This window comes from Perca flavescens, chromosome 20 (assembly GCF_004354835.1).
Source record: "Perca flavescens isolate YP-PL-M2 chromosome 20, PFLA_1.0, whole genome shotgun sequence".
NCBI classification, from domain to species: Eukaryota; Metazoa; Chordata; class Actinopteri; order Perciformes; family Percidae; genus Perca; species Perca flavescens.
Genome location: NC_041350.1, coordinates 16,505,818 through 16,533,295, shown reverse-complemented (window position 1 = coordinate 16,533,295; position 27,478 = coordinate 16,505,818). Strand labels below are relative to the sequence as shown.

The following is a 27,478-nucleotide window of genomic DNA, read 5'->3' as shown; positions in this document are numbered from 1 at the left end:
TGAAAATGCATGGTATGCTTTGGGAAAGCAGTGATATATATGCAGTTATGAGCTAATGGACTGGTATTATCTTGGTATGATAAGTCATTGGCTCAGAAAATGCTGAAAGTCCTGCAGACTGGATATGGAGATATTATTTAAGAAGAAGAATAATGGAGAGATGTCAGAGTGAGGGGGCTGCTCCTTGGAGGAGTTCTCCCGAGCAGTTGGGGGTTTGGTGCCTTGCTCAAGAGCACCTTGGCAGTGCCCAGGAGGTGAACTGGCACCTCTCCAGCTACCAGTCCACACTCCTTACCTCCGGTTCCTAACCCAACTCCCCACGGACTGAGCTACTGCCACCCCTTTACTGGACATATTCTGTCACGACTTCAAAACAAAATCTGTTTTTCCTCAAATACACAAAGTTTCCCTAATCATCCAATCCCATGAAATTTCCTCGTGTATATAAATGTATATACTTTCACATACTGTGTATGGTATACACATACATAAGATCCACACATACCCTGAGTATCTAGGCCAGACTTGGTTACAGTACAGCTAGGTCATTTTCTTCTGAAATTGTGTGCTGTGAGATAGTAAAAAGCCCTTCAGGCAGCTATTACATTTCCAGAGCCCACAGCTTTCCACAAGGACACATCAAAGTTGGCTCACGTGCTGCAGAAATTACTTTAACTTTAGTGGTTTTTGCCCAAGGACAGCGTGTCACCCATATTCCTTTCTCCCTCTTTTGCCTCGTGTGTCGTTTACCTCCTCTTCTCTCCATTCTCTTGACAATTTTCCTTTTTTCTTTCTCAGACCCGACGTGGCTGTCCACCAACCTGGGCATCCTCACCTGTATTGAATGTTCTGGGATCCACAGGGAGCTTGGAGTCCACTACTCCAGGATCCAGTCCCTCACTCTGGACGTGCTCAGCACCTCAGAGCTCTTGGTAAATCACTGTTGCCGTCCGTCTTCTTGCTGAATCACTTGACATCCCCTGTTTTTGTCGCAATTTGAGTCACTCCATTGTATTGATTTTTCCGTGCGAATCTCTGTGGGGATTTTTAGGCGGGATAAAACTGGAGGAGAGGATGGGTGGGAGTAGATAGAGCAAGGAAGAAGTCGAGACAGGAAGGAAGGAGAGTAGCATCACCCCAGGCTTCATTCTCCTCTCCTCTCTCCTTCCAAGACCTCTGGAAGTCTCCACACTCAGAATAACTGAGATTCTTTATGGCTTTCCTAATCACTGTTTGGTGTAGAGATTTACCGCCTGTGGGACGGTCAGGATTAAATCCTTCCAGTCATGATTGCTTTCCTCAGTGTTAAGACGCCAGTTGTGTTAGCCACAATTGGGCGTTGTGCAGTTTATAGGGCTCCACGCACACACTACTGCCTCCTGAGGTGTGAGTTGAACAGGCAAAGATGACTGCTTTTAAATTGATGCATGGTGGTGCAGATAATATCTAGAATAACAAGTTTTAATGTGTGTGTGTGTGTGTGTGTGTGTGTGTGTGTGTGTGTGTGTGCGTGTGCGTGCGTGCTCCACAGCTGGCCAAGAATGTGGGGAATGCAGGCTTTAATGAAATCATGGAGGCTTGTTTAAGTGCTGAAAATGTGGTGAAACCCAACCCAGCCAGTGACATGTAAGTCACCCCTCCAACATCTCTCCTCCACACTCTACCCATCCTCTCCTCTCTCTCCCTGTACTCTAGCTCTCTCTCTTCTCACTTGTATCACATTACACTCTGCCACAGCCAATCAACAACTGTTGACACCATCACTGTGACATATTGACACATCTTAACCAGCATTGTACTGTCATCAAGTTTCCTGAATGTGATTAACTGGTGCTTAAAATTATACATTTTCTTCTGCCTTTAGTAATGATTTATGTTTTAAAATACATGCTTTTGTTCTCATGACTACAGGGAAATGGCATTTCTTTTCCTCCAACAAAGGAGTGCATTTAATAGAGAGGTTTAAAGTTGAGTAGTAGCATATGCACAATTGATATTGTCACCAAATTGGTAATATTTTCTCACAATTTGAAACAAAAATCCTGCTTTTCCTTGCGTTTTAAACCTAATTATGAAACTTGATAAAGCACTGAAATGTTTTTATGAACTAGTTATGACTAGTGGCTTTTGATTGGTTTTAATGCACAATTGCACCCATTCACATAAAGACCATAAATGATACAGCCGTAACTGAGCAGCTGCTGCTTTACATTTTTAACCAGGCAGGCGAGGAAAGACTTCATCACAGCCAAATACACAGAGAAACGTTTTGCTAGGAAGAAGTGTCCTGATGCGACGTCGCGGCTCCACACGTTGTGTGATGCAGTAAAGGCCCGGGACATCTTCTCGCTCATCCAGGTCTACGCTGAGGGAGTTGACCTCATGGAGCCTATACCTCTGGCCAACGGACACGTCAGTACACAAAATATTCAACCAGCGTGTGATGTCTGAAACTTTGAAACTTTACCCCAGTTGTTTTTCCACCAGGAGTTTGACTTCTTATTCAACACAATCTGATGCATCCTTCTTGCTTTTTACCTCAATCCTCTACAAACCCCTCACATTCCCAGGGGAATATGAAAACATGATGCATGTTTTATCTTTTTATTTCAGGAACAAGGGGAGACAGCCCTTCATCTCGCAGTCAGATTGGTGGATAGAACATCTCTTCACATCGTCGACTTCCTCACACAGAACAGGTAAACAAAGACAGAAAACAACAGAGGACAAAACAGTTTTTCAATTCATTTCGGTTATTTGTTACTATATTTGAATGCAATATGCTGGATGGAGTTTTAACTTTCAATCATTACTGTGCAGCAAACATTGAATGCACCATTAAAAGACAACACTTGGCTGATTTATGTCTCTTAACACACCAAATTACAAAAAAACACAACACTCTAGACAGTCTAGTGACTATAGAAAACTATTTTTTGGGGGGGCTGGGAAGGAGAAACCAAGGATTTTATTAAAAAAATGATATACTCCTGTGTTGGGATTTAAAGTGTTCCTCCCTCTGTCTGTGTCCCTCGGCAGTTTGAATTTGGATAAGCAGACGGCCAAAGGCAGCACAGCGCTGCACTACTGCTGCCTGACCGACAACAGTGAGTGTCTGAAACTGTTGCTGCGGGGGAAGGCCTCCATAGAGATCGGTAAGGAACCACACCAGCGAACAGCACAGCCGCGATGCATTCACTGACTCTTTCTTTCAGTAAAGAGATTCCTATAAACTATACACACATGAAAAAGGGCATAATGCGTATGTTCAATACTTTAAAGGTCCCATGACATGGTGCTCTTTGGATGCTTTTATATAGACCTTAGTGGTCCCCTAATACTGTATCTGAAGTCTCTTTCCCGAAATTCAGCTTTGGTGCAGAACTACAGCCACTAGAGCCAGTCCCACAATGAGCTTTCCTTAGTATGTGCCATTTCCGTGTCTGAAGCTATTGAGGAGGAGAGTGGGAGGGGCAAGGTGGAGGGTGTCGGCCTTTACCAACTGCCACTTTTCTCGTTTGAAAGCCATGATGTCTCTCTCTCATGGGTGGGCCAAATTCTCTGGGCGGGCAAAGCAGAGAAAGGGGAGGTAACTTTGCTTGTTATGACCTCATAACAAGCAGATTCCAAAACGGCTCATCTGAGCTTTAATTTTCTCAAAGGCAGAGCAGGATACCCAGGGCTCGGTTTACACCTATCACCATTTCTAGCCACTGGGGGACCATAGACAGGCTGGGGGAACGCATATTAATGTTAAAAAACCTCATAAAGTGAAATTTTCATGCCATGGGACCTTTTAAGTACATTTGGCTATTAATACTTATGCACTTTTACTTAAGTAAGATTTAAAGTGCAGGGCTTTCGGCTCAGTGGTAGGGCGGCTGTGACTCAGTGGTAGAGCGGTCGCCTGTCAATTGGTTGCCCCCGATGCTGCGCCATCAGAGTGTAAATGTGTGTGAATGTTTATCTGATGAGCAGGTGGCATTTTGTACGGCAGCCTCGGCCACAGTGTATGAATGTGTGTGAATGGATCCTGTACTATGTAAAAGCGCTTTGAGTAGTTGTTAAGACTAGAAAAGCGCTATATAAAAACAGTCCATTTACATTTTACTTGAAACCAAGCATTTTTACATGGCTGTAGTATTGCTTTTTACTTAGTACGAAGTTTAAGTGATCTGCATACTTCTTTTACCACTGTCTCACACAAATGTTTTCTCTTGCTGCATCATCCTCTCTTACTCACTCACTCACACACACACACACACACACACACACACACACACACACACACACACACACACACACACACACACTCTGACACACACACCCCTCGGTCCAAGTTTTTCAGGTTACAGTAGTTCCCAGAGGTGCGGGCTCTGCCAACAGACCATGGCAACTCTTTCTCACAATACTAATCTTTCCGCTCCACTGTGACATCAACAAAACAGCCAGATAATAGATACAGAGAGAAGGAGGACAGAGAGAAACCAGATAGTTGTTCAGTGTGGGAAACAGTCTAATTACACATTTCTCATGTCGCAGTAAAATGGGAGGAAAGAAAATGGGCTGTGTTTGTGCTCACGCGGCATGTGGATACACTAGTGATTATATGTTGTTGTTGTTTTCCCTGCTAGCTAATGAGGCCGGGGAGACACCGCTGGATATCGCCCGGAGGCTCAAACACCTACAGTGCGAAGAGCTGGTGAGCTTACTATGTTTAGGCCTGGCTTATGCCTGCAAACACATTGCTTCCTAAAACCAAGAGCGTTAGTCATTTTTGTTTGCATGTGTGTGTATAGTTGAACCAAGCGCTGGCAGGGAAATTCAACGCCCACGTCCATGTAGAATATGAATGGTGCCTGCAGCATGAAGACTTGGATGAAAGTGACGAAGATCTGGATGAGAAGGTGAGAAACATGTTTGTAAGCAGGAGAAGAGTGCTCCACCTAAGCAAAGGGCTCTTAGAGGATGATGAAACTTAAAACAACCTGGAGAGCCCTAAAATATGTCTGTGAATGGACATTTTATATTGTTTTGTTACTAATAAAGAAATATTTTGTCTTCCAAAAATGGATAGTTACTGTAGTGACTGGTAAACAATTTGTTGATTCTTCATTTTAAAAGACCAAATATCTCATTTGAAAGTGGGCAAAATTCAAAAACAATATATGAAAACAAGCCTAAGAAGAAAAGACAGAAAATGGCAAAAATCTGTGTGACTGACATGTGCACTGTACAAAGTAAACGCATACAGTGAAATGATAGAAATCTTATAAACCACTTCTGACCCATTACATTCTCACATAATGTAACTTTTGGCCCACACTGACCCTCTGACCTCTTTCTGCGCCTCCAGCCCAGCCCTCACCGCAGAGACGAGCGTCCGGTCAGCTGTTACACCCCGAGCAGTAACTCCCACATCCAGGCCAGTCTGGGCTCCGCGGGCCGCGACGCCATCGGCCTCGCCAAGGACAAGCAGCGTGCCTACATGCCCAACCTGGTCAACAACGAGACCTATGGCACCATCCTCAACACCAACTCGCCTCAGTCTGCCACCACCTCTGCTCCGCCCCTGCCCCCGAGAAACCTGGGTAAGCTCAGACACGGCAGCATCAGAACTTTAAGAATGGAAGGCGAATGTAGATGGAAGCATTTGTAGGCAAAATGCAGTATCCTCATTTTATGAATATGTTAAAGTTTACATCAATTTATAGAGGAAAAAGATCCAGCTAAACCTGATAACCTTTCTGACCTGAGTCTGACCTATTTGTCCGCCTCAGGGAAGCAATCTTTATAAAATATGCCCTGGAGGAACAACCTGGTTTAGATCTACAGTAAGTGATGGCCTAGTCTCATTCGGCCCTGGTTTCCAAAGCCTTTGTTTTAATTACTATGCAGGTCTTAGTGACTTTTTTACCTGCTTCAACACCACAGATGTGTCTGGGTACTGAAGCAGGGAAAAGTCACATTGGACACGAATGGATGGGCAACTTTTGCAGAAAGTTGGGGACCTCTTTGCTATATGAAATTGGCCTTGTGCATTCAAATTATCTAAAATCTAAAGACTTGATGAAAAGAAAATCTAAATCCTTTACTGATGAGAGTCTTTTATGTGCGGCTAAAGAAAAACCTCATCATAGCTTTACAGGCTAACCAACTTGTGACACGTACACCACAGTCGGTCTTTAATAACATTAGTGGCCATCTGGAGCGCTGCCAACGGAGCGGAGGAGAAACAACCAGCTGTGTTGCCCACCTCGCCCCACCACAGCCCCGAGCCTCGGCATTCTGCACATTCCCTCTCCCCATTAACTGCCGCTTTCAATTACACTCAGATAGGCACAGCTTGACTTTTAAAGTGGACGCTCGTTCTGGCAAAGTGCAGTGCACTCTCTCTGTGTCTCTTTTTTTCATCTTAATAACCCTTCTCTCTCTCCGTCTCTCTGTCTCAGTCCAGTTATCCGGTCTTGCAGGGATTGGTCAGTCTTCCGCATCCAGCAGCTGGAAGCCTGGTTCTTTAGACCTGGGTGGCCGACAGAGGTCGTCCTCAGACCCCCCCAACATGCACCCTCCTGTTCCCCCCATAAGACTCACTTCAACCGGAGGTATGGACCCCAGTAGACCCGTTCCTCCTTCTTAAACTAGACCATTGCTACAGTGAAGTCATATTAGTTTAAATAGTGTTTTAGATTCAAAGTAGTCTGTTTATGTCTGTGGAGCATAGTTCAGTGTTTACTGAAAACGTTACTGTGAGGAGGCATCTAAATGTTTCATTTTCATATTGGGCTGGGAGAGAAAAAAGCCCATAAGGGCTTATTGATTACATCTGCCTAAATAATATAAAAAAAAACAATATAATAAGTTTGTGTGTTTGTGATGCAAGTACCTGGACAATATATCCATTTAATTAAAGAATTTGAATACATTACTTAAATTTTTCAGTTGAATTTGATAAAAAAAAAAAAAGTAATATCATTTTTAAATCAATATATATGTTTTCGGATATAATCCAGATGATATGATTAAGGTGAAGAAAACAAAACTGAGGGGACTAGCAGCTTCAAAACCAGAGCTACAACTAATGATTGCTGTCATTATTGATAATTCTATTTGAACTAATTCAAGAGGTGAATTAGTTGTGAATAAGAGATTAATCATTTATCATGCAAAAAAAAACAACCGTGTCACTAAAACCCAGTGTGATGATTTCTTTTTTGGATGCCCAGGTCTTGGTCCTCCTGTGGCAAAGATGGAGGCCATGAGCATACAGTCCAAGTCGAGCCAGGGACCACCGGGGTCCAGAGCAGTGCCACCTAAATCCCCTGCAGGGTAAGGAGAAAAGGGAAGGGGTGAGGGGAGGGGGATGGCTAACACAATTTTTCAAGGTGTCTGCAACTATAAATATAATGTTAACATGTTTAGCGTGTTTAATTTTGCAGTCAGTGCTCAGTGGCGCTTTTGCAGCTTAGCTACACAGGAAAACAATAGATACATATAATTTACAACACATACACGGGAACATCGTGCTTTACCCCAGGGTTGTGCATCTTGCTGTCGAATGCTTGTAATGTGGTGTTTTTTTCCTTAAGAGGAATGAGCCGACATGACTGCTGTTTAGCCGCTTCATTAGTTTCCAGGCAGTCGCCCTTTTGTCTTTTTTGTCTTCCACAGGGCTGATCGTGCGGTTATAAATCTGTGACAGAGCTGTTGAGAGTCTTCGAGAGCTGGACACTTTTTTTTAATTTGTGTCTTTATATGATTATTTCTTTGTTGATGTGAGTAAATTTTTATTTTGTTTTACAGCAACGATAAAAGCTTCAACAGACCTCTAAATCGAACTACATCTATTGAAAGACCCGGTGAGTACACAGATAAGAGAGATAAAATATCAGTTTTGTTAGATCTGTTTCTGTCCAGTTTTCCAGAAAGTCACATTCACATTGTTCTACCATTATGTCAGGTTCTGTTTCTTCTTTGGAAACGCGGAATGTTTTGTTGTCGTTGTGGTATAATTTCCTCTTCCTGTTCCAGCTAAGGAAGTGCCAGGATGCCCCCAGAACATGGGTCAGTCTCTGCCTCCAGCCCCCACGCCGAGGAAGGCCTACCCAGTGAGTCCCCTATTCTTCCTGCTCATTATCATCCAGATATTGTTTATTTGTAAAGTGCTTAATCATTCATACCATTGTACAGATCCTCTGGCTGCTGTTTTTCCAAGTCATGGTTTATTCCATTATTAGTGTTGTACAATCCCCTTCAGTGCCCTGCAGGTTGAACTATTGTCTGTGTTTCCAGTGTCCAATGGAAAGAGCTTCTTCTCAGTTTTTGTAGAGAAGCTTTTTAAGTCCTTTTAGGGTTTTTAAGATGGAAGAATATTTCTAGCCTGCAATTACGAATAACATTGACATTTATTTTAGTTTGTCAGTCAATGGAGAATCCTAGGATTAAAGCAACTTTTTCTTTTCATTTTGTGCCTTTGTCTCAGAGCCTGTGCTGCACCAATAACATGTTATCACTGGATGAATCAGTGGTTTTCAAGGTCCTATGTCCGCTACTTACAGCTCAACCATTAGTCCATTGTACAATTTCAATCAAACTGAACTTTATTGTGCAAAGAGATTAATTCCGTCGGTCAGAGGTGCAAAAACTACACAGAAGCAGTACAAAATACAAAAAGTAAAACGGTAGAGACGAATCCTGAAGTCCATTTTATTTGTATAGCCCAAACCTACATGTAGCGTTACCTCCACACTCTGAAAAATTGCGGTGTTATTCTCATTATGTTGACTAATGACAGAGGAGGAGCGCACTCAATGACAAGAAGTCACCTTATTTACAGAAGACCTTTATTAACCCCAAATCACAAATTTGCCTCTAAGGGCTTTACAATCCTTTGTCCTTAGACCCTCAATTTGTAAAAGGAAAAACTCCCCCAAACCTTTTAATGGGTTGGTTAAAAAAGAGAAACAAAACCAGAAGACTCTGTACACTGTCGTCCCAGGGAGCTTTGCCTAGTAATGTAATTGGACACAGTACAGTTCACTGACTTCATCTTCTCTGTGTAACTTGGCCTTAGTTCATAATAATAATAATAATAATAATAATAATAAATAATAATAATAATAATAATAAAACATCCCAATAGTTAACACAAACACAAAAGATAGGAAAAAAGGACATAATGCACCCACCAAATCTTCTCTACCATTTCTCTCTCCTGTGCACAAACTTGAGCAAACTTGTTTTGCGTGCTTTTTGTTCTGCCTCTCAGAAGCAGAGGCCGAAGCGAGTGAAAGCCATCTACAACTGTGTAGCCGACAACCCAGACGAGCTGACCTTCTCTGAGGGCGAGGTGATCGTGGTGGATGGAGAGGAGGACCAGGAGTGGTGGGTCAGTATCTCTCATGCTGCAGGCTTGCGTGTTTTCGGGGGGTGTTTTTGCATTTTGAATACTTCTCAGATTAAAGCACAAAGCGCTCCCAGTCTAACTCTGGTCCCACTCTGGTCCCTGTTTTACCATATGGATGGCCGTGCACTTAGTAACCATGGTGGCTGAAGCAAAAAGCCATGACCTCATTCAGGCTGATATTCCCCCTCCTCCTTTTTTTCCGCCTGCTGCTGCTTCCTCTGTGGAGCCCCTTGTGTGAGCAGCGACCAGCTGCAACTTGTTTTCCTCTAAGTGACCTCTGCAGATATGACCGTATTTAGTCACTCTCTCTCTCTCTCTCTCTTTCTCTCTATCTCTCTCTGTCCCTGCATGGACCCTTAAGTCCCCCGAGGTCCCCGCCATACTCCCTCTCTGTCCTGTGTTCAGCAGCGTTATCACTATTTGTGTGTCTGAAATATCGAAATGAAAGCACAGTAACGATGGCAGCACGAAGAGGAGATGAAGCCGCTGTACTGAGTGTCACTGTGGTGCTTGGTTGGTCTCTTAGCTGGAAAACATTACTGTATTATATGACTCAAGCTACCAAGTTTCATTTTTCATTTCTGAGTATACATTTATGTCATAAGTAAAAATAAATGACAGAAGGATGTTTTGTTGTTTGTGACACGTTTTCAGTTTAGACTGTATCAACAAAATTGCTTATTATTCTGTATTTATTTCCTCAATGGCATGTTTCACTTTCAGCCTTGTTTTGTTGGAGCAGAAACATGTCCTAGCTTTTTATTTTCAGGTATAGAAGACGTTTAAAATGACTTAAATGGACATAATAAGTACTGTCTTCTTTATCGGCCAAGGTAAAAATGGTAATGTTGGAATGTCATTTTAAATATTATTTAGATGTTAATTGTGTTTTAGCCTCTCATAGTCCACTATGTGTGCTCCATTAGATGGTGGTTAGTAACGATAGATATTGGCACTGATCTCCTAATGCACTTGAACTTTAAAAATAAATCTGAGAACTTAAACTATAGATTACAAATTAGATTCAAATATTTATTCTTTTTCCCCCCACACATACAGCTTTCATATACGTTAATTTCGGACTAACTCAACGGAACCTTTTTCTGTATGTTGTGATAACTTGATTTCCACTACGTAGACATTTTACACAACTGCACCCTTTATTACAAGTAACGAGTCTACACATAATCTTTAGTGCACATATTCACTGAGAAAAGGCAGATCTGTCTTGGAATTTTAAAAATCGATATTGAATCTTTCAATGGCGATTCATTGGAAAAACCCAGCCCTAGTGTTTAGTGGTGTTTTAGTCTTGTGTGTGTGCTCTAGATAACTTGTTTTGTTGACTTAAACCCAACATGGCTACAACTAGCTGCCTTTTATTATCCTCTGACGACACCTCTGTCTTCCCTGTTCACAGCTGGGCCACATTGAAGGCGAACCGATAAGAAGAGGAGCCTTCCCGGTGACATTTGTACACTTCATTGCTGACTGAAACATTCCTCTCTGGGTCTCAGGAAGTGTCGCGGGATGCAGCGCCCCTCCTTCACTCATCTGTCCAGCCAGCTAGCAAAAACATCCACCATCGTCCCAGTATTTGTTGTCGACATCTTCATCATCTGTGAGCTTCTTAAGAGTGTCACTGCTGGATAACCCCCCCGGCTGCAACTTAGTATGGCTATCGTCAGGGCAGCCATAGCAGAAAGTCTGGGTGTCACTCCTTTGCGAGGCGTCATGGGACTGTATGTGGTTTTAATGCTTGCTGTTAATGTTTCTGACAAAGACTCTTTAAGATTTAAAAACAATGATTGTAGTGAATGACCTCTCGCAATAAATGCACTTTGCTTGTCTTTATCCCTGTTACAACATAAGACGACATGCAACATAATGAAGGTTAACATGTACAGTATTCATTTCATCCATTTTCTGTTCAGCTGCATTGTACATATAGTACTGAGAAGACTACAGCAATGTATTTTAACTTACTAATAACTGTAAATGTGAAAATAGTCAACATGCTTACATTCCACCTCTGTGCATGAGCGGTTGTAAATGCCTACCTGCTTATAGGTGCGACCATTCAACTCTGTAGTAAGCCTCCAATATGGAGGTTTTCTCATGGTGCTAAATTAACCTGGAATATGCTAGAAGCTGCACCTGAGGGATCGCTTCCCTGTCCCCATTTTAAAGACGGACTGGCGTTGAAAGGGTCAAAAATAATTTAAAAATAGCCTCTTACTCATCACACCTGCGAGAAACCACTTTCTCCCAGGTGTATGGAGTGATGGAGCAGCTTTTCCACACACACTGCCTGCACTGTTTCATCATAGAGGATAATATTCAACAGCAACACTCCAGTTCCTTTTTTAGGTTGAATGCTGACACTGATGACACGGAGCTGCAGCAGCCAGTAATTACCTTTTATTCCGAGGCTGACACCTCGGGCTGTCTTCGCCTGTCATCTGCCTTATTAGAGGAACAGGAAGGGTTTGTGTGTTTGCGTGTCTCGTCTGCACAGAATAAGCTGAGAATGAAAGAATATTGAAGAGGACATAAAAAAAGAACATGGGAATGTGATGAAAAGCAGGAGTTGACTTTTGTTGCTTCCTCTTGCCTTTGAAAGCACTCCGACTCTTTGCTGATTTTTAAATTATTTTTTTTGTTCACAAATGAGCTGAATTTAGTTTCCATCTTTGACACTATACAGAGAAAGAAATAGCCTTCCTTCTGCTTAAGCCTCCTATATCTGTACATCTCTGGGGTCCCATAATATAGAAAGATGAGTTTATCAATAGTGTTATGAAATATAAATAAATGTAGTAATTAACTTCATTTTGGTTGCAGAGCAACTTTCTCTGTTCAAATGTTGATATTTAGGCATTTAACCTGAAACCAGAGCCTTCCGTGGATTTGTTTATGATGAGAAGAGAAGTGCATTGTAGCTGATACTCTTTTCTTGTTTAATGAACTCACTAAATACAGGAAGATTTAATAATCTATTCATGTAAATAGATTTGATTTTGCTGATATTTATATGTAAAGAAAAGTTAACCCTGGGCAGTAAATGTCTGTGTGCTGTGGTAATGAGCAGTTACAGATACAACCTCAGCTGGACCTGTGTGTGTGTGTGTGCTGAATACACAAATGGACACACACAACTAGGAAAATAAACTCAATTCATTCTCATTAACTGTCTGTGGATCACTGCATCAACTCTTAACTCTATTGTGCAAGTAAATGGGAAAATGAAACTGGAATAATAAAATATGAACAAACAAGGCTTTGCTCTGTTTCTTAAAGATCAATTTGTGTAAACAATGCCCACTTTTACTAAATTATTGCTAACACCAATTCCTGTTTATTTGGGGATATTCTTTAAAGGTTAAAGGTAATGACCTGTATTTAAAAAAATATGACACCCTTTGACTGGTGTGATTCTTAGCAAACTAAGTCAGATGATGTATCAAGAGCTCCCTCTGATGTGGAATATTTCAGCATGTTGCAAGCACATGTAAAAACATACAAAGACACACTCAAAAGTAAAGATGACACTGAAAGAAAAAGGAAATTAATTAATAAATTACACTTCAAAAACAAAACAAAAGCCTTTGTTGTACCATATCAAATTCTTTAATTTCCTTAATGTCGCACATTTTCAACCCAATCTTAACAGGACAGTGCTGAAAAGGAGGACAGAATAAGGAGGAATGGGCTATTATTATGTACACTGTGAAGTCAAGTAAGTACCACGACTGTAAACAAAGCTTTTTTCTCCAAAATCTTTCATATGCTTCTAACAGCCTAACAGTTAGGATTTATGTGGTTTCAGTACGTCTAATGTATTTAATGCATTTTTATCCACCGCATAAAAACAAAGAATAAAAAAAATCTGAAAACACATCAAAGCTTTTGGTACCAAGAAACTTGCAGTAGAAAGACCTTTAAAACAAGATACAATAAAAGTCAAAAATGTCATTAAAAATTTGTCTATCCCACAAAAAAAAAAAAAAAAAAAAAAAAAAAAAAAGAGTAAGACTTCACTTACACAGTTAGATTTTAGCTTTGTGTAATGTACCTTCAAGTCAAAAAAAGTGACTGCTATGCCAATACGGTTTGTTTCAGCATACACAACAAAGCACACAAAGGAGATCTAAACTTAAAAAGAGATCTGAGTGGTTTCCACATGAAGAGAAATAAACTGCATGTTGTAAAATGTTTGTACCGGGTATTTTCTCCCCTGAAGAATGTCCCATAATGACACAGCTGGGTGGAGATATTATGTACCATTTTCTACCATCACTTACATTAAATATGAATTATTTACATTGTTCACTTATTCCAATGCTTTAAAAAAAATGCAACAGTTTGCTTTTTTTCTAAACATTCCTTTTTTTATCTCTTGACTTTATGTGAAAGGTCAATGGAACACATGAGGTAAAGGAGACAAATACAAAGGAAATGATTCAGACAAATTCAGTCTTGTCTTACTGGAGATGATAGTCGGGTGATAGTACGTACCACAAACTGAGCTTGACGTGACTTTGCCATCAATACAAATGCTTAATTGATGTTTTCCTGCAAACTAACATGGAAAACACACAGGATGTGTCCTCCAGGTGTACCTCTCTTAAAGAAAACAAAGCAAAGTTGGACAAAAGGGAAATGATTTAAATTTTTTGGGAATCTTGTGATTTACTGTTGCTGGTTTTGTCATTTGTTGCATTTCTCATCTAGACAGATCTCAGCTCCCGTCCTGCTCTCAGGACTTGTCTGATGTCAGAGCGCAGTCAAAGAAAGCCGACAGCACCTTGCAGATGGACTGAGCCTGCTCCTGTTCAGAGAGATGATAGATATAACACGCGGGGGAAATACCTCAAATCCAGAAAACATTTCATTTTATACTTTCGTCACACTCACCGAGCTGCTGCACTGGTACACCCAGATGCTGCACTCCTCTTGCTTTGCATCGGTGGTTTTGAGAGCCAGAAGGTTCTTCCCTGCACCCAGGCCGTCATCGTAACACAGCATACGCACTATCAGGTACAGAGGGTGCCGGTGCAGCACATCCTGGACCAAAAGGTACAATTAAAAGCACTTTAGCATACATTTCTTCATTTGTATTACCTGGTTAAGAAAGATAACCATCATCAATCAATGTGGCTTCAGAGGTAAATCTCCATTCATAATGTAAACAAACATTTGAGTCAGCAGCTTTGTGCAGAACCATGTCCAAAATATAAATTGATGCTAAATTCATAACCATGCTGTTTGATGACCTAGCAATACTGCACAGTCTAATCAATAAGCATTCAATCTGAAGTAACAGTGTATAAACTTTTTAATTTATTTTTTTAGCCTTTTGAATAGGACAACAACAGGATCATGGGAGTGTGAGGGGACGACACGCAGCAAAGGGCCACGGGTCGGAATCAAACCCAGGCCGTGGCGGCAAGGACTGAGCCCCAGTACATAGTGCGCCCACCCAACCAGGTGAGCCACCAGGGCGCCCCAGAATATGAACTTTTCTATTGCTTTTCTACTCACACACTGGTCCAGCGACGCCACTTTGACTCCGTACTTTGACACTCCCAGAATCATCTCTTCGTCTCCTGGCATGAAGGGCAGCTTTCCATCTTGCTGTGAAAAGGAGCAGAATATTTATAGCAACTTCATGAATGAATGGTGTGATATTAACTGCTGTAAGCCTACTTGAGGGGTGTCCCTCCAGCGTCTTACCTGAGTGGCATCAATGTAGTTAATGAGGTCCAGAGGCTCCTGGAGGGTCTTGCACATGTCAAACTGTAACTTTTCAATGGCTCCCACATACTTTACACGGAACTCAGCACATGTTTCAGACGTGCTGTTACCTATGGAGGGAATCAAAAAATCAATCAGAACAGAAAAAAGTAGTGAAAACGTTTAACTTCCATGACTAGTTGACTGACCTGAGCTCTTGGTGGAATCTGTATCGAGGCTGGCGACGGTACTGGATCTGGAGAGTCCTCCCAAACTGGAGTCGACAGACTACATGGAGTCAGTAACATGAGAGGGTATTGGCTCAACAAGGAGAAAGTGGCTCTGTTAACATTTTTGTGTGTGTGTGTGTGTGTGTGTGTGTGTGTGTGTGTGTGTGTGTGTGTGTATGTGTGTGTGTTGCTGTACTTTGCTTTTGGTGCTGATCTCACTGCTTTGCGAGCTGCTGCTGCTGTGGCGCTTTTTGACTTTCCGGAACATCCTTCACCATGACGACTGCATCCAGTCATCCAGCCTCACCGAACCTGAATCATCAACGACATGCATTGTTAACACACTCCACAAGAGGCCTTATCAAGTCTCAATAGAGATGATGAATAATTGAATGTAGTCTAAATTCTGCATAATGGATAAATGAGAGTGTGTACCTTCGGCTAAATAATAATAGCTGGCTAGTATTAGTAGCTACCCTTTGTATGGTTCAATTGTTACTGTGACAGCTGCACAGCTATTCACATTATAGGGGTGTTAAGCTTTAAGTTAGTTAGTTCAGCTTTATTAATTCAGAAAGACTCATTATGATCTAGGTCTGCAAGAGAAACCTGTGAACAAGACAAAATAGTCATCACACACACACACGCACGCACGCACGCACGCGCGCACACACACACACACACACACTGATGCTTTAATATATCAGCAACGTAGTTGAAAAGGCCCTCAAAAGAAAAAATGTGAATCCAATAGCTTTTGTAAGAAGACCATGTGCCTCTCCATTCAACAGGAAGGCTGTGTTAAAAGAACATTAGCTGTTAAATACGGTGGCACATCATAACAATAATATGCTAATAAAACACTGTAATACATACTACCTTTGTGGTTAGCTTCTCATGAAGGGGCACCAGTTAAATTGGAAACCACTTTATCTGTTACACCTGCTACTGTAACAATATCTCCTTCCTCCATCAGAGCAAAATGTTACTCTAGGGTTTTGTGATGGAGTCGGAGGGTGTATCACTTACTCTATATAGTCTATCTATGGTGCATCCGTAACGGGGTGAGGTTGGGGGGGAGCAGAAAACATTTAGAACAGAGCCCCCCCCCAAGACTCAAATTATACACCAGACACCAAAATCAACAGGTTACCTTTGTGAGGAACGCATCATTTATCTTGCTAACTAACCTAACGCTACATGCTCAGTAGAAGACATGACATTGCTCATCATTTGCTATATTATATTGTACATGCGAAAAGAAAATGTCTGGATAAAACTCATCCTACTCCACCTTAAATGTCCCCCACCGCATTTATTTTCACACTGAAGTTGAAAAGCCTTGACATGGAGGTTTGCTAAACGCCCTAGAGAAATCTAGAGTCAGCCACACAAGTACCAGTTTCAACAGTCTAAATATGCCGTTGGAGTTAAATTTCTTCAAAGAACTGTTACCTTCAGTTTCACTCTTTAGCTTCCCTTCGACTTTCACACAGCCTACACCCAACACCACTTAAAGGGGACGCGACGAACTAGCTACTCCAAAAAAGTATCTTTAAAGTTGAGTATTGAGCCGAGAAGCCTGTGGATAATATATATTGTTAAGCGTGTACAAAGCTATAGCCTACAGAAAAGTGTTTTTGTATATGTATGATTACTATGCCCTTTGTAACATTTTATTCATTTTAATAATGTAAATCCGTTACGGCAAAAACCGGCACACGGCTGTCTCGGAACTTTGTATGTCGACGCTTTTGATTTCGCGTCGGTTGTATTTTGGCACACAACCGGAAGTGTGACGTCACAAGAAGGCCGTCGTTTCTCTCTCATTCAACAAACAGTACAGTTTACAGTATGACCGGCTTTATTTGTTCTATTTTTATATTTACCTTCAAAATTTGACACATATGGCGACAAAACGCAAAGTAGAGGTGATTGTCCCCGCAGAGGAGAGTGACCAGCTCCTAATTCGTCCACTGTAAGCTAATTTGTAAAAAATGTATATTTTAATGAATTAAGGTTTTGAGTGCCTGCAACCAAAATGTAAAGTTTTTTTTTTATGTAACTATAGGGGTGCTGGTCAAGAGGTTGGGAGGTCATGCATCATCCTGGAGTTCAAAGGAAGGAAAATTATGGTACACGTCTTTATTTTAACTAAAGTATTATGTTCTGACTGCATGCTGCTGTGTGGTTTCAGACAGACATTTATATGTACATCACTCTAGATTAAAATGTCTCACAATATTCCTTAACCCAATAACACATCTATAATAATATAATAACTATGAAACCTGTAATGCTGTGTTCTTAGTTTGTGCAGGCTCTCATATGCAGCCTGTTGTTATTATTTTATTTGTTTTAATCATTCTATTGTGAGTCATGTGTTAATTTGGTGTATCCAGGACTCCCTGGAAAACAGTATTCCTACCAATCTAGGGTGAAATAAATACAGTAATATTTGTGTTTTGCAGCTGGACTGTGGTATCCACCCTGGCTTGGAGGGAATGGATGCTCTACCCTACATAGACTTGATTGACCCAGCCGAGATAGACCTGCTGCTCATCAGCCAGTGAGTTCTCCTTCCTCTCTTTTATGCGTTGAAAGAACTGTCTATTGTTTTTTTAATAGTAGTATACAGTAGATGCTCAACCATATCTGTATTGGTAATTTCCTAACTAAGGCATGTTCTGTTTGAATTCTATTTTGATTATCTTCTTAAACATAACTAAGGATATGTCATTTGATGTTAATGTATGTATCCTCTCACCAGTTTCCACTTGGATCACTGTGGAGCTCTGCCCTGGTTCCTCCAGAAGACCAGCTTTAAAGGCAGGACCTTCATGACCCATGCCACGAAGGCCATCTACCGCTGGCTACTGTCAGATTACGTCAAAGTCAGGTAGGAGCAGGAGCAGTCGTCATTATGGCATTCTTGCAAGTTAATAATACCTACAATAATTTTGTTGTTGATTTATCGCAGCAACATTTCTGCAGATGACATGCTGTACACGGAGACTGACCTGGAGGAGAGCATGGATAAGATTGAGACCATCAACTTCCACGAGGTCAAGGAGGTGGCTGGAATCAAGTTCTGGTGCTACCACGCTGGGCATGTGCTGGGAGCTGCCATGTTCATGATCGAGATAGCTGGAGTCAAGGTAACTACTCCTGTTTTTTGTTTCAGAGAGTCCTATTGATGAACAGAAGCCAAGTTCACTTAACAAGACCATTCTCCGTCTGTTTTTTCCCTCCGAAGCTGCTGTACACAGGAGACTTCTCCCGACAGGAAGACAGGCATCTGATGGCAGCAGAGATCCCCAGTGTCAAACCTGACATCTTAATCATAGTATGCCGCATATTCATTCAAATCAAACACTACTTTTAATGAATCTTTAGGTGATCACAACGTGGTGAATCATGGTATACTTTCTGCAGGAGTCCACCTATGGCACCCACATCCATGAGAAGAGGGAGGAGCGTGAGGCTCGGTTCTGTAACACAGTCCATGACATTGTCAACAGAGAAGGCCGCTGCTTAATCCCTGTGTTTGCCTTGGGGAGGGCCCAGGAACTGCTGCTCATCCTGGGTGAGAAGTCAAGTGTGACTCCCTGGTTTGGATTATGCCTCTAAATAGGCAAATGTACAACATTGGTAGCCGCTACGCTATCATTTATGACCCTTTATCATGAGATGCTCAATATCTGCATTGTATTGTATTTTTTTTTAAAGTTAGTTTTGTCTGTTGCATCTGAGTCTGTGAGATTGTGTTTCATGTTCTCCTGTAGATGAGTACTGGCAGAACCACCCGGAGCTCCATGACATCCCCATCTACTATGCATCGTCCCTGGCCAAGAAGTGCATGGCTGTGTACCAGACCTACGTCAACGCAATGAACGACAAGATCCGCAAGGCCATCAATATCAACAACCCTTTTGTCTTCAAGCATATCAGCAACCTCAAGGTAGAGAGTTCCACAGATACAGACTGTTACATCTTTTGGCTGCTGCTGCTGAATATCTATAACTGTGGTGTTTTTTTTCAGAGCATGGATCATTTTGATGACATCGGTCCCAGTGTGGTGATGGCGTCTCCAGGTATGATGCAGAGCGGGCTCTCCAGAGAGCTCTTTGAGAGCTGGTGCACTGATAAGAGGAATGGGGTCATCATCGCTGGATACTGTGTAGAGGGCACACTGGCTAAGGTAAGACAGGATGGTAGACGTTTTTTCTCAAATAATAGACTGCTTCTTGATGAAAAAGCGCCATCATTTCCATAATTTTTTGGCCAACTTAACTCAAGTGAGATTTGTATACTTACAGCAATTAACTGTGCTGTGTTGTGTGCTCTCTGCAGCACATCATGTCTGAGCCGGAGGAGATCACCACCATGTCAGGGCAGAAGCTGCAGCTGAAAATGTCAGTGGACTACATCTCTTTTTCTGCCCACACTGACTACCAGCAGACCAGCGAGTTCATCAGGGCCCTTAAACCACCACATGTGGTAGGTGGGGGTGGGAGGGGAACATTGATTGATTTGTTTTCTCTGTACCCTTCAGTTATATAAGTTGTAAAGAAAAACCCTTGACTCTCATGTCTGCTTGTTATCATCAGATTCTGGTCCACGGGGAGCAGAATGAGATGGCCCGTCTGAAGGCTGCGCTGATCAGGGAGTACGAGGATAATGACCAGGTTCACATCGAAGTCCACAACCCTCGCAACACAGAAGCTGTCACCCTCAACTTCAGGGGAGAGAAACTGGCCAAGGTCAGTAAACTGCCTGTCTGTCTCTGTCCTTCTTTCTTCTCTCTGAGACCTTTTTATTAGATTTTTATGGTCACAATGGCTCCTTCTGGCTTAAAAATGAAATGCAAAGTCATGATTGTCACATGTATTACTTGACACTGTGCTGATGTTGTTATAAATGTTAAACTAGAATGAGGTAACTGAACATTGCTCGTCCTCTCAGGTGATGGGCTCTCTGGCTGATAAGAAGAGTGTTCAAGGCCAGAGGGTGTCAGGCATACTGGTGAAAAAGAACTTCAACTATCACATCCTAAATCCGTCTGACCTTTCTAGTAAGTCTCTGTTTAGTTCTCCAAAACGATCGTACCTGCAGGCTGCAGGATAGGACCACATGTGCGTTGGTAGTTACAACCCCAGTAGATTCAGTTCATTGGCTACACTAAATTTGAGAATCTGAGTCGGTTTTCAGTCAGTGACTCTGGGAATCAAGACAAAAAAACTGTAATCATCATCATGTTGGTTCCAGTTTTTTTTAATAAGCCAGGCATGGATTAAAATAATCAAAGGAAATAATGAGGAAGCGTACAGATCTAAAAGGACATACTGCCTTTTCATTTTTGCCTCAGTTGTGCATACTGCTGCCCCATTTAATATTTGACAAGGCATCATGAAGTGACGTAATGTGTGTGATTTGTTTGTAGCATACACAGAGTTGGCCATGAGCACAGTGAAACAGACCCAGGCCATCCCCTTCACTGGACCTTACTCACTGCTCGTCTGCCATCTGAGGACCCTCACCGGTTAGACCGCTGTTTTTGCTATTATTCTTGTTTTTGGTCCATTCTTGCAGAACAGAGCTGTTTACACTTTCACTGATTACGAGTTTACACCATAATGACTGTGGCAGTCTTTTTTTCCTCCTGTGTCAGGTGACGTGGAAGAGCTGGATGGAACCGAGAAGAACACTTTGAAGATTTTTAAAAATATCACTCTGATCTATGAGGCCGGCATGGTGCTGCTGGAGGTGAGCGGTCAGGCCAGTTCAACTAGGCGTAGTCCTGCTTGGTCTGATGCGGAATAGCAAGACTATCCTCTCTTCTCATTTACCCAATATCTCCTGTTTCAGTGGCTAGCCAACCCTCTCAATGACATGTATGCCGACGCTGTCACCACTGTAGTGCTGGAAGTCCAGTCAAACCCAAAGGCTCAGAAAGGTCAGTCTGGCAATCAGCTGTGTATGTTGTTTATCTGTATCTTTAGTTTTAAATGCTTTGTGGACTGTAGGAAGCATACAGTATATTGCTCATGTTTTATTTGTCACCTATTTGCCCAACTACAAAAAAAGCTCAACACCTTTTGTCTTATTGTCAGGAACTTTGTTTTTATGAATTCTTTTGTAATGTGATTCGTGATTAACAGCCATGGAGACCCAGAGTGCCGTTATGGACATGGACATCTTCCAAACCCGACTAGGAGTCATGTTGCAGTAAGTGACACACAATCCTCTTACTTGTTTATAATATTGAAATCACTGTGTTTGAAAGGTGTGGTAGAAATTTACCATTGAAGAAACTCCTTTTTCTCTTACAAATCACAGAGTCACCAGTGTAATGAATCAAATCTTTATCATGTGCTGCACGGGGAGAAGACAGAAGTGTTCTTCCCCTCTTCTCCCAAGCATCTCCCTTATATACAAAGTAGGAACTCACAGAAGAGACAAATGGTCCCTCTGTCAGACAGGAAACCCTTCGAAACATGCATATTACAATTGAGTTATTTCTAGAATCACAAGTCATCTTAACACATCTTCACACATCCCTTTGTTATGTAGAGAGCAGACGCCGTCCTGGTGAGAAAACAAACCCTTTGTTCTTCTGTCTCCACTTAAATCCCTCAGACTAATGTAATCATCTTTAATCTAAAATATTTATTTCTCACATTCCCCCCTTTTGACACAAAGTGTCAAAACAATAGTTTAGAAAATCACTTAACATTATTTTACAAATAAATGATCATTATTGATTGGCTAACAATAAAATAACATAAAACCAAAACAAAATTAACTACACCACCTTTTCATCTGTTGCTATCCTTACTTGGCTCAAATGGTATTTAAAAAATACTGTAGTGTTGATTTTCCTTAAACTATCCATCTATACACACACAAAATAAGACAAAAATGGTCATACAAGTGAAAAGTAGGTACACATATATGAAATTATACTAAAAGAAAAATAAACAAAACATAATAAAAATCCATGAATGATCATAGCACATCAAGGACCACTAACTGAGTGATTATCCAACTACTATTATTATTATTAAAACACCTCATCCACATTAGAAACCCAAATGTATTTATTCATTTATTTTAATGTCTATATCTTGCTGACCACATGCTATGTTGTGGTTGTCATGGTGTCATCTTCTTCGGGGGTCTTCTGACCGTGCGTAGGTGACATGCCAATGCCACATCTGCCCTCTGTTTCTTATCAGACCCGCGACGATTAACAGTTCTTTACCCTTCTTGGTAAAGAAATTTGTGTCATTGTAAATTACATCAATTTGTTTCAAGCTTCTGCTTGATGGTCAGGATTTAAATTCAACAATTCCAACCTGATGGTGAAAAGTTTTGCAGCAGAGTATTCCATTTCTGTTTCCACAGGTCATGTTAGGTTAGGTTATTGCTGAAGGATGCATCACTGGGAAAAACTTTGCACTGGGATGCATGGCTCCATATATTCCTCTCAGCTATCCGGACAGCAGTAGGAGTTGTTAAGTCAGGAAGGGCTGCTTTCACCCTTAGGGAAGATAATCTTCAGAGCATAGTTAAAGGTGCTGTTGGTAGGATTTACAGGATTTAGCCAAAGAAGACAAAGAATTTGAACATCGACAACTTCTCAATCCCTGCATTTTTGGAAATCGCACTACAGGCTGTAGATGGTGCCAGAATTTTTTTTAATTACCTGCCTAATGTAGTTCTACTCAAACATAGGATCAGTTTCAGCAAATATGACAGAAAGTTAGTTTTATAAGTCTTACCTAGTATATGGGGAGAGTCCAGTCGTCTTATGTGGGAGGCATCTCATGTACAGTACAGGCCAAAAGTTTGGACACACCTTCTCATTCAATGTGTTTCTTTATTTTCATTATTTATTGTTGATTCTCATTGAAGGCATCACAACTATTAATGAACACATATGGAATTATGTACTTAACAAAAAAGTGTGAAATAACTGTCTTATATTTTAGATTCTTCAAAGTAGCCACCCTTTGCTTTGTTGATAGCTCTGCAAAACCTTGGTGTTTTTCATGAGGTAGTCACCTGAAATAGTTTTCACTTCACAGGTGTGCGTTGTCAGGGTTAATTAGTGGAATTTTTTTCCCTTATTAATAAAAAAGCAAAGGGTGGCTACTTTGAAGAATCTAAAATATAAGACATGTTTTCAGTTATTTCACACTTTTTTGTTAAGTACATAATTCCATATGTGTTCATTCATAGTTTTGATGCTTTCAGTGAGAATCTACAATGTAAATAGTCATGAAAATAAAAACGAAACGCATTGAAAGAGAAGGTGTGTCCAAACTTTTGGCCTGTACTTCAAACCAAGACAGTTTTGTTTCAGCCATTAGTTTTGTTAGTTGTTTTTTTCAGGGTTTGGTTAGACCTTTTCACTGCACCTCCGCTAGCTGGGTGATAAGCACAGTGTGTTTTTAGGTTTATCTGAAGACTCTCTGAAAAGTTTAATGTACTTCACTTTCATTATTATAATATACATTTCTTCTCTCTCTCTGTCTATAGGGACATGTTTGGTCAGGAATGTGTGGATTTCAGTGACAGTAAAAACATCTCTGTGACAATCGATGGGAAGACTGTTCACATCTGCTTGGAAACGAGGGTGAGAAGTTTCGCACCAAGGAACAGGACAATGATGTGGTGTAGGATTGTTGTTGTTTTATATCTCTCTCACTGACTTCCTCTCCCCCGATCAGTCGGTGTGCTACGAGGATGAATGCACCGAGGACGACTCCCTGAGAGAGATGGTGGAGCTGGCAGTGCAGCGCCTCTATGACGCCCTCAACCCGGTCATATGAGAGCGGAGATGGGACTGCAGATGTGTTCATTACCAGTTAGACTTAACCTGTAAACTGACAGGGTTTCTTAAGCTAAGTCATCACAGATATATAAAACAAAAATCTACAAGTTCTGTGCTAAAAAGTTAACAAGCGGCTTGTATTTGTGTGGTTAAAAACTGGGTAGCTTGTTCCCAAGAATCAGAATACCATGTCTGATGTCAATATTTCTACACTACCAGGATCTATAGTTTTTTAGCTTGTTTTATTCCAACTACATATCACAAAAAAAACAGCACAATGCAAATGATTGATCCATAATTGATCTATCTATAGATCCAAATCATTACGCAGTTGCCCTGTCTAGTGTGGTGTAATTGGAACACCTCAATAACCAATCCCAGCCTCACCTTGTGAATACAATTTGGAAAGACCAGATTTAATTGGACTTTTACTAATTAACTGAAGGTTAAGGGGATTGTATGACCTGTGAGCTACCATGTAAGAAAAGGGAAATAAACTGTGTAGATAGGATTTTTTTCGTAGATTTTAGTGTTGTTTTTTTATTATGCAAGCACTTTCAATGATATTTAATAAATTTACTGTATTTTTGTAGATGCACTGTAGGTTTTGTTTGACCAGAGTTTGTTACTAATGTGCACTGATATGACGGACTTGTTGACTTTTAACTGTGACGTGAACTGTGAATTTCTAAATGCACTAAATGTTTGTGTTAATTATATCATGTTTAAAACAATTTTTTAAGAAACTTTGTGTTTGTATAATTGGTTTATTTTGGTTATTTCATCAGTTTGTGTCAAGAATGTTTTTTAAACTAGAAAATGCATTCCCTGCAGAAAATTCTTGTGAATGCTGAAAAGCTAAATTGCTAAAGCTAAACTGGATTGCTGGCATAATGGCGTAAGAAGAAGGTGATGTAGTGAGAATAGTTGGAAAAGTTGGAATGGTTTTAATTAGCATGAATTTCATTGATATTTTGAATAATACTAAAATGTATTGAACAAAAGTGGAATATGTTTTTTTGAAAAGAAAAATCATGGTATAGTATGTCAAAAAAAGTCATAGTATACAATGTTGAAATAAGTTATAGTTAGTATAAGTGATTAAAAAAGTCATGGTATAGTATGTTGAAAAAAGCCATAAAGAAGTCATAGTATGGTATGTTGAAAAAAGTCAAATTATAGTATGTCGACAAAATGATAATGAATCATAGTATAGTATGTGAAATAAAGTGATAAAAAGTCATAGTAAAGTATGTAAAAAAAAAGTGAGAAAAAAAGTCATAGTATAGTATGTCGAAAAAAGTCAGTATAGTATATTGAGAAAAACAACAAAAGTCATAGTATATGTTGAAAAAAGTCAGAATGTAGTATATTGAAAAAAGTGATGAAAAGTCATAATATAGCATGTCAAAAAAAGTGATAATAGTATATAATGTTCAATAAAGTGATAAAAGTCATCAGCAACCAGAAAATCAGTATAGATTTTTATTACCACAATAAGTACACTTATGTGGAATTTGGTGAAACAAACAAACAAACAAACATTAAAATAGAATAGATCTTTATTGTCCTTGCTTTCAACAACGAAACGCCATATGACAGTTAAATCACAGACAAACACAAATATTAAACTGAAATAGTAAAGGAAAAAAAACTGTTTGTTTCAGTCTGTTGGTTCTGGGTCTGATTGTCCTGTATCTTTTTCTAGAGGGCAGGGGGAGAACAGGTGATGTCCAGGGTGAGTGTGGTCCTTTATGATACAGCTGTCTTTCTTTTGGAGTCGGCCAGTATATATGTCTTGGAGGGGGGGTTATGGTGCCCAGGAAGCGGAAATACTCCACAATGTTGACTGTGGAGTCACACGGGGTGATAGGATCAGGTGGGGCTGCGTCCATCCTAAAATTTAAAAAAAGCCATGGTATTGTATGTCGTGACAAAACAGTTATAGTACGGTACATCGAAAAACTTCATGTATAGTATGTCCAATAAAAAGATCATAGTTCAGTATGTCAAAAGAAGTCCGTTTTTTTTTCTTTATCATACTATAGTATGTTGAATAAAGTAATAAAAAAAGTCATAGTTAAGTATATGGAAAAAATGCACCATATAGTCATTAAAAACTCCTAGTAGGCGTATGTCGAAAAAAGTGATGAAAACGTAATGGTATACTTATGTCGAAAAAAAGTCCTAGTATAGTATATTGAAAACATTTATAGTATAGTATGTCAAAGAACTAACAAAAAGACATTAGTTTAGTATGTGAAAAGAAGTCAAAGTATTGTATGTCATAAAAATATCATAGTATAGTACGTTGAATAAAGTGATAAAAAAGTCATAGTAAAGTATATGGCAAAAATGCATCGTAGCCTTTATGTCGAAGTCATAGTATAGTATGTCATACTGGGAATCGACCAAGAGGGGGAGTCTGCAGTGCCTACTTGCTGGTGCTAGCTGGTGTGCTATCCACTGAGCTACCGTGCCACCAAATAAAGCATGTTGAATAGCGACGTCATGCAATACACACATTATAAACGCAGAAAAAGCCTGAAAGAAGCACTAAACTTAAACAGTGATAGGCCTACACAGTGATCACAAAAACTGTAAAAGATATCGAAAAGCTGAATAACGAGCTTGGGTCTCATTTATAAACGTGGCATGGCCCTCAAAACGCGGATGAAAATGTGCGTACGCCACTTCCCCATGCACTTCCCACGCAAAGGTTGTGATTTATAAAAACCTAACTTGATGGGAGAATGTGCGGTCCTCCAAGCAAATATCTGTCTTTAATACTGTGCATATCATCAAATGTCAAAGTCTAGAAATACAGCCGTTATGCACTCGCACAATCGTTACACTTAATGTCCTCGTTATCGGTCCGAACTTTAATACTGTTCGTGAGAAAACATGTATGAAGAAAAGTGTGTTTGCCTATTAGACTTTCGTCTTCAAATTGTATCTCGGGTGGGGAATACCACTATGCTGAGATTTTGGCAAGGTGTTAACAATCACATATTGTTGTAAACATAAATACTGCGGTGACCCCCGTGCGTAATGCTGCATGGTGGCAAATGCTGGCACTGCAGGAGGACTAACCCCCAATGGAAGAATCAGGAGAGAAAGAGGCTTCAGGGACAATGACGATGACTGGCTAATATGCAGATTTAAATTCCCTAAAGCTGTGCTCTTGGATCTATGTACTGAATTGGGTCCGGTAGAGAGGGCAACGCGCCGGAACCGTGCCATCCCGGTCCAAATACAGGTCCTCCA

General features: G+C 40.6%; 3 protein-coding genes across 5 annotated transcripts in view; 2 read left to right on the top strand and 1 right to left on the bottom strand.

The window, feature by feature from the left end:
- The window catches only part of asap2a (ArfGAP with SH3 domain, ankyrin repeat and PH domain 2a), a 56,846-nt gene extending 45,786 nt beyond the window's left edge, over positions 1–11,060 (top strand). For both annotated transcript variants that reach the window (XM_028565910.1, XM_028565912.1), the window contains exons 15-28: positions 799–932; positions 1,532–1,626; positions 2,223–2,412; positions 2,614–2,699; positions 3,040–3,155; positions 4,635–4,702; positions 4,800–4,907; positions 5,357–5,591; positions 6,453–6,605; positions 7,227–7,329; positions 7,804–7,859; positions 8,032–8,108; positions 9,269–9,388; positions 10,827–11,060. In XM_028565910.1, the coding sequence (XP_028421711.1) occupies positions 799–932; positions 1,532–1,626; positions 2,223–2,412; positions 2,614–2,699; positions 3,040–3,155; positions 4,635–4,702; positions 4,800–4,907; positions 5,357–5,591; positions 6,453–6,605; positions 7,227–7,329; positions 7,804–7,859; positions 8,032–8,108; positions 9,269–9,388; positions 10,827–10,901 (1,616 nt within the window). In that variant the 3' untranslated portion in view covers positions 10,902–11,060. The remainder of the gene's footprint in view (positions 1–798; positions 933–1,531; positions 1,627–2,222; positions 2,413–2,613; positions 2,700–3,039; positions 3,156–4,634; positions 4,703–4,799; positions 4,908–5,356; positions 5,592–6,452; positions 6,606–7,226; positions 7,330–7,803; positions 7,860–8,031; positions 8,109–9,268; positions 9,389–10,826) is intronic.
- A 1,953-nt stretch (positions 11,061–13,013) lies between these two features.
- itgb1bp1 (integrin beta 1 binding protein 1) lies at positions 13,014–17,036 on the bottom strand. Of its 2 annotated transcripts, none has more exons than XM_028566122.1 (7): positions 16,828–17,036; positions 15,569–15,684; positions 15,352–15,430; positions 15,143–15,273; positions 14,951–15,043; positions 14,324–14,473; positions 13,014–14,237 (listed from the first exon to the last, which is right to left on the bottom strand). In XM_028566122.1, the coding sequence occupies exons 2-7, from the start codon at positions 15,638–15,640 to the stop codon at positions 14,166–14,168; spliced, it is 597 nt and encodes a 198-aa protein (XP_028421923.1). In that variant the 5' UTR covers positions 15,641–15,684; positions 16,828–17,036; the 3' UTR covers positions 13,014–14,165. The 2 variants fall into 2 exon arrangements, with proteins under 2 accessions (XP_028421923.1, XP_028421924.1); XM_028566123.1 differs by lacking the exon at positions 16,828–17,036 and adding an exon at positions 16,667–16,819.
- Positions 17,037–17,165: 129 nt separating this feature from the next.
- LOC114546854 (cleavage and polyadenylation specificity factor subunit 3) lies at positions 17,166–24,915 on the top strand. Its single transcript, XM_028565969.1, has 18 exons — positions 17,166–17,350; positions 17,444–17,507; positions 17,844–17,941; positions 18,143–18,271; positions 18,353–18,530; positions 18,629–18,718; positions 18,808–18,958; positions 19,158–19,333; positions 19,415–19,573; positions 19,726–19,872; positions 19,983–20,135; positions 20,338–20,446; positions 20,816–20,914; positions 21,044–21,138; positions 21,241–21,328; positions 21,534–21,600; positions 23,917–24,013; positions 24,108–24,915. Exons 1-18 carry the CDS (start codon positions 17,280–17,282, stop codon positions 24,207–24,209), a joined length of 2,073 nt encoding a protein of 690 aa, XP_028421770.1. The 5' UTR covers positions 17,166–17,279; the 3' UTR covers positions 24,210–24,915.
- The last annotated feature ends 2,563 nt before the right edge of the window (positions 24,916–27,478 follow it).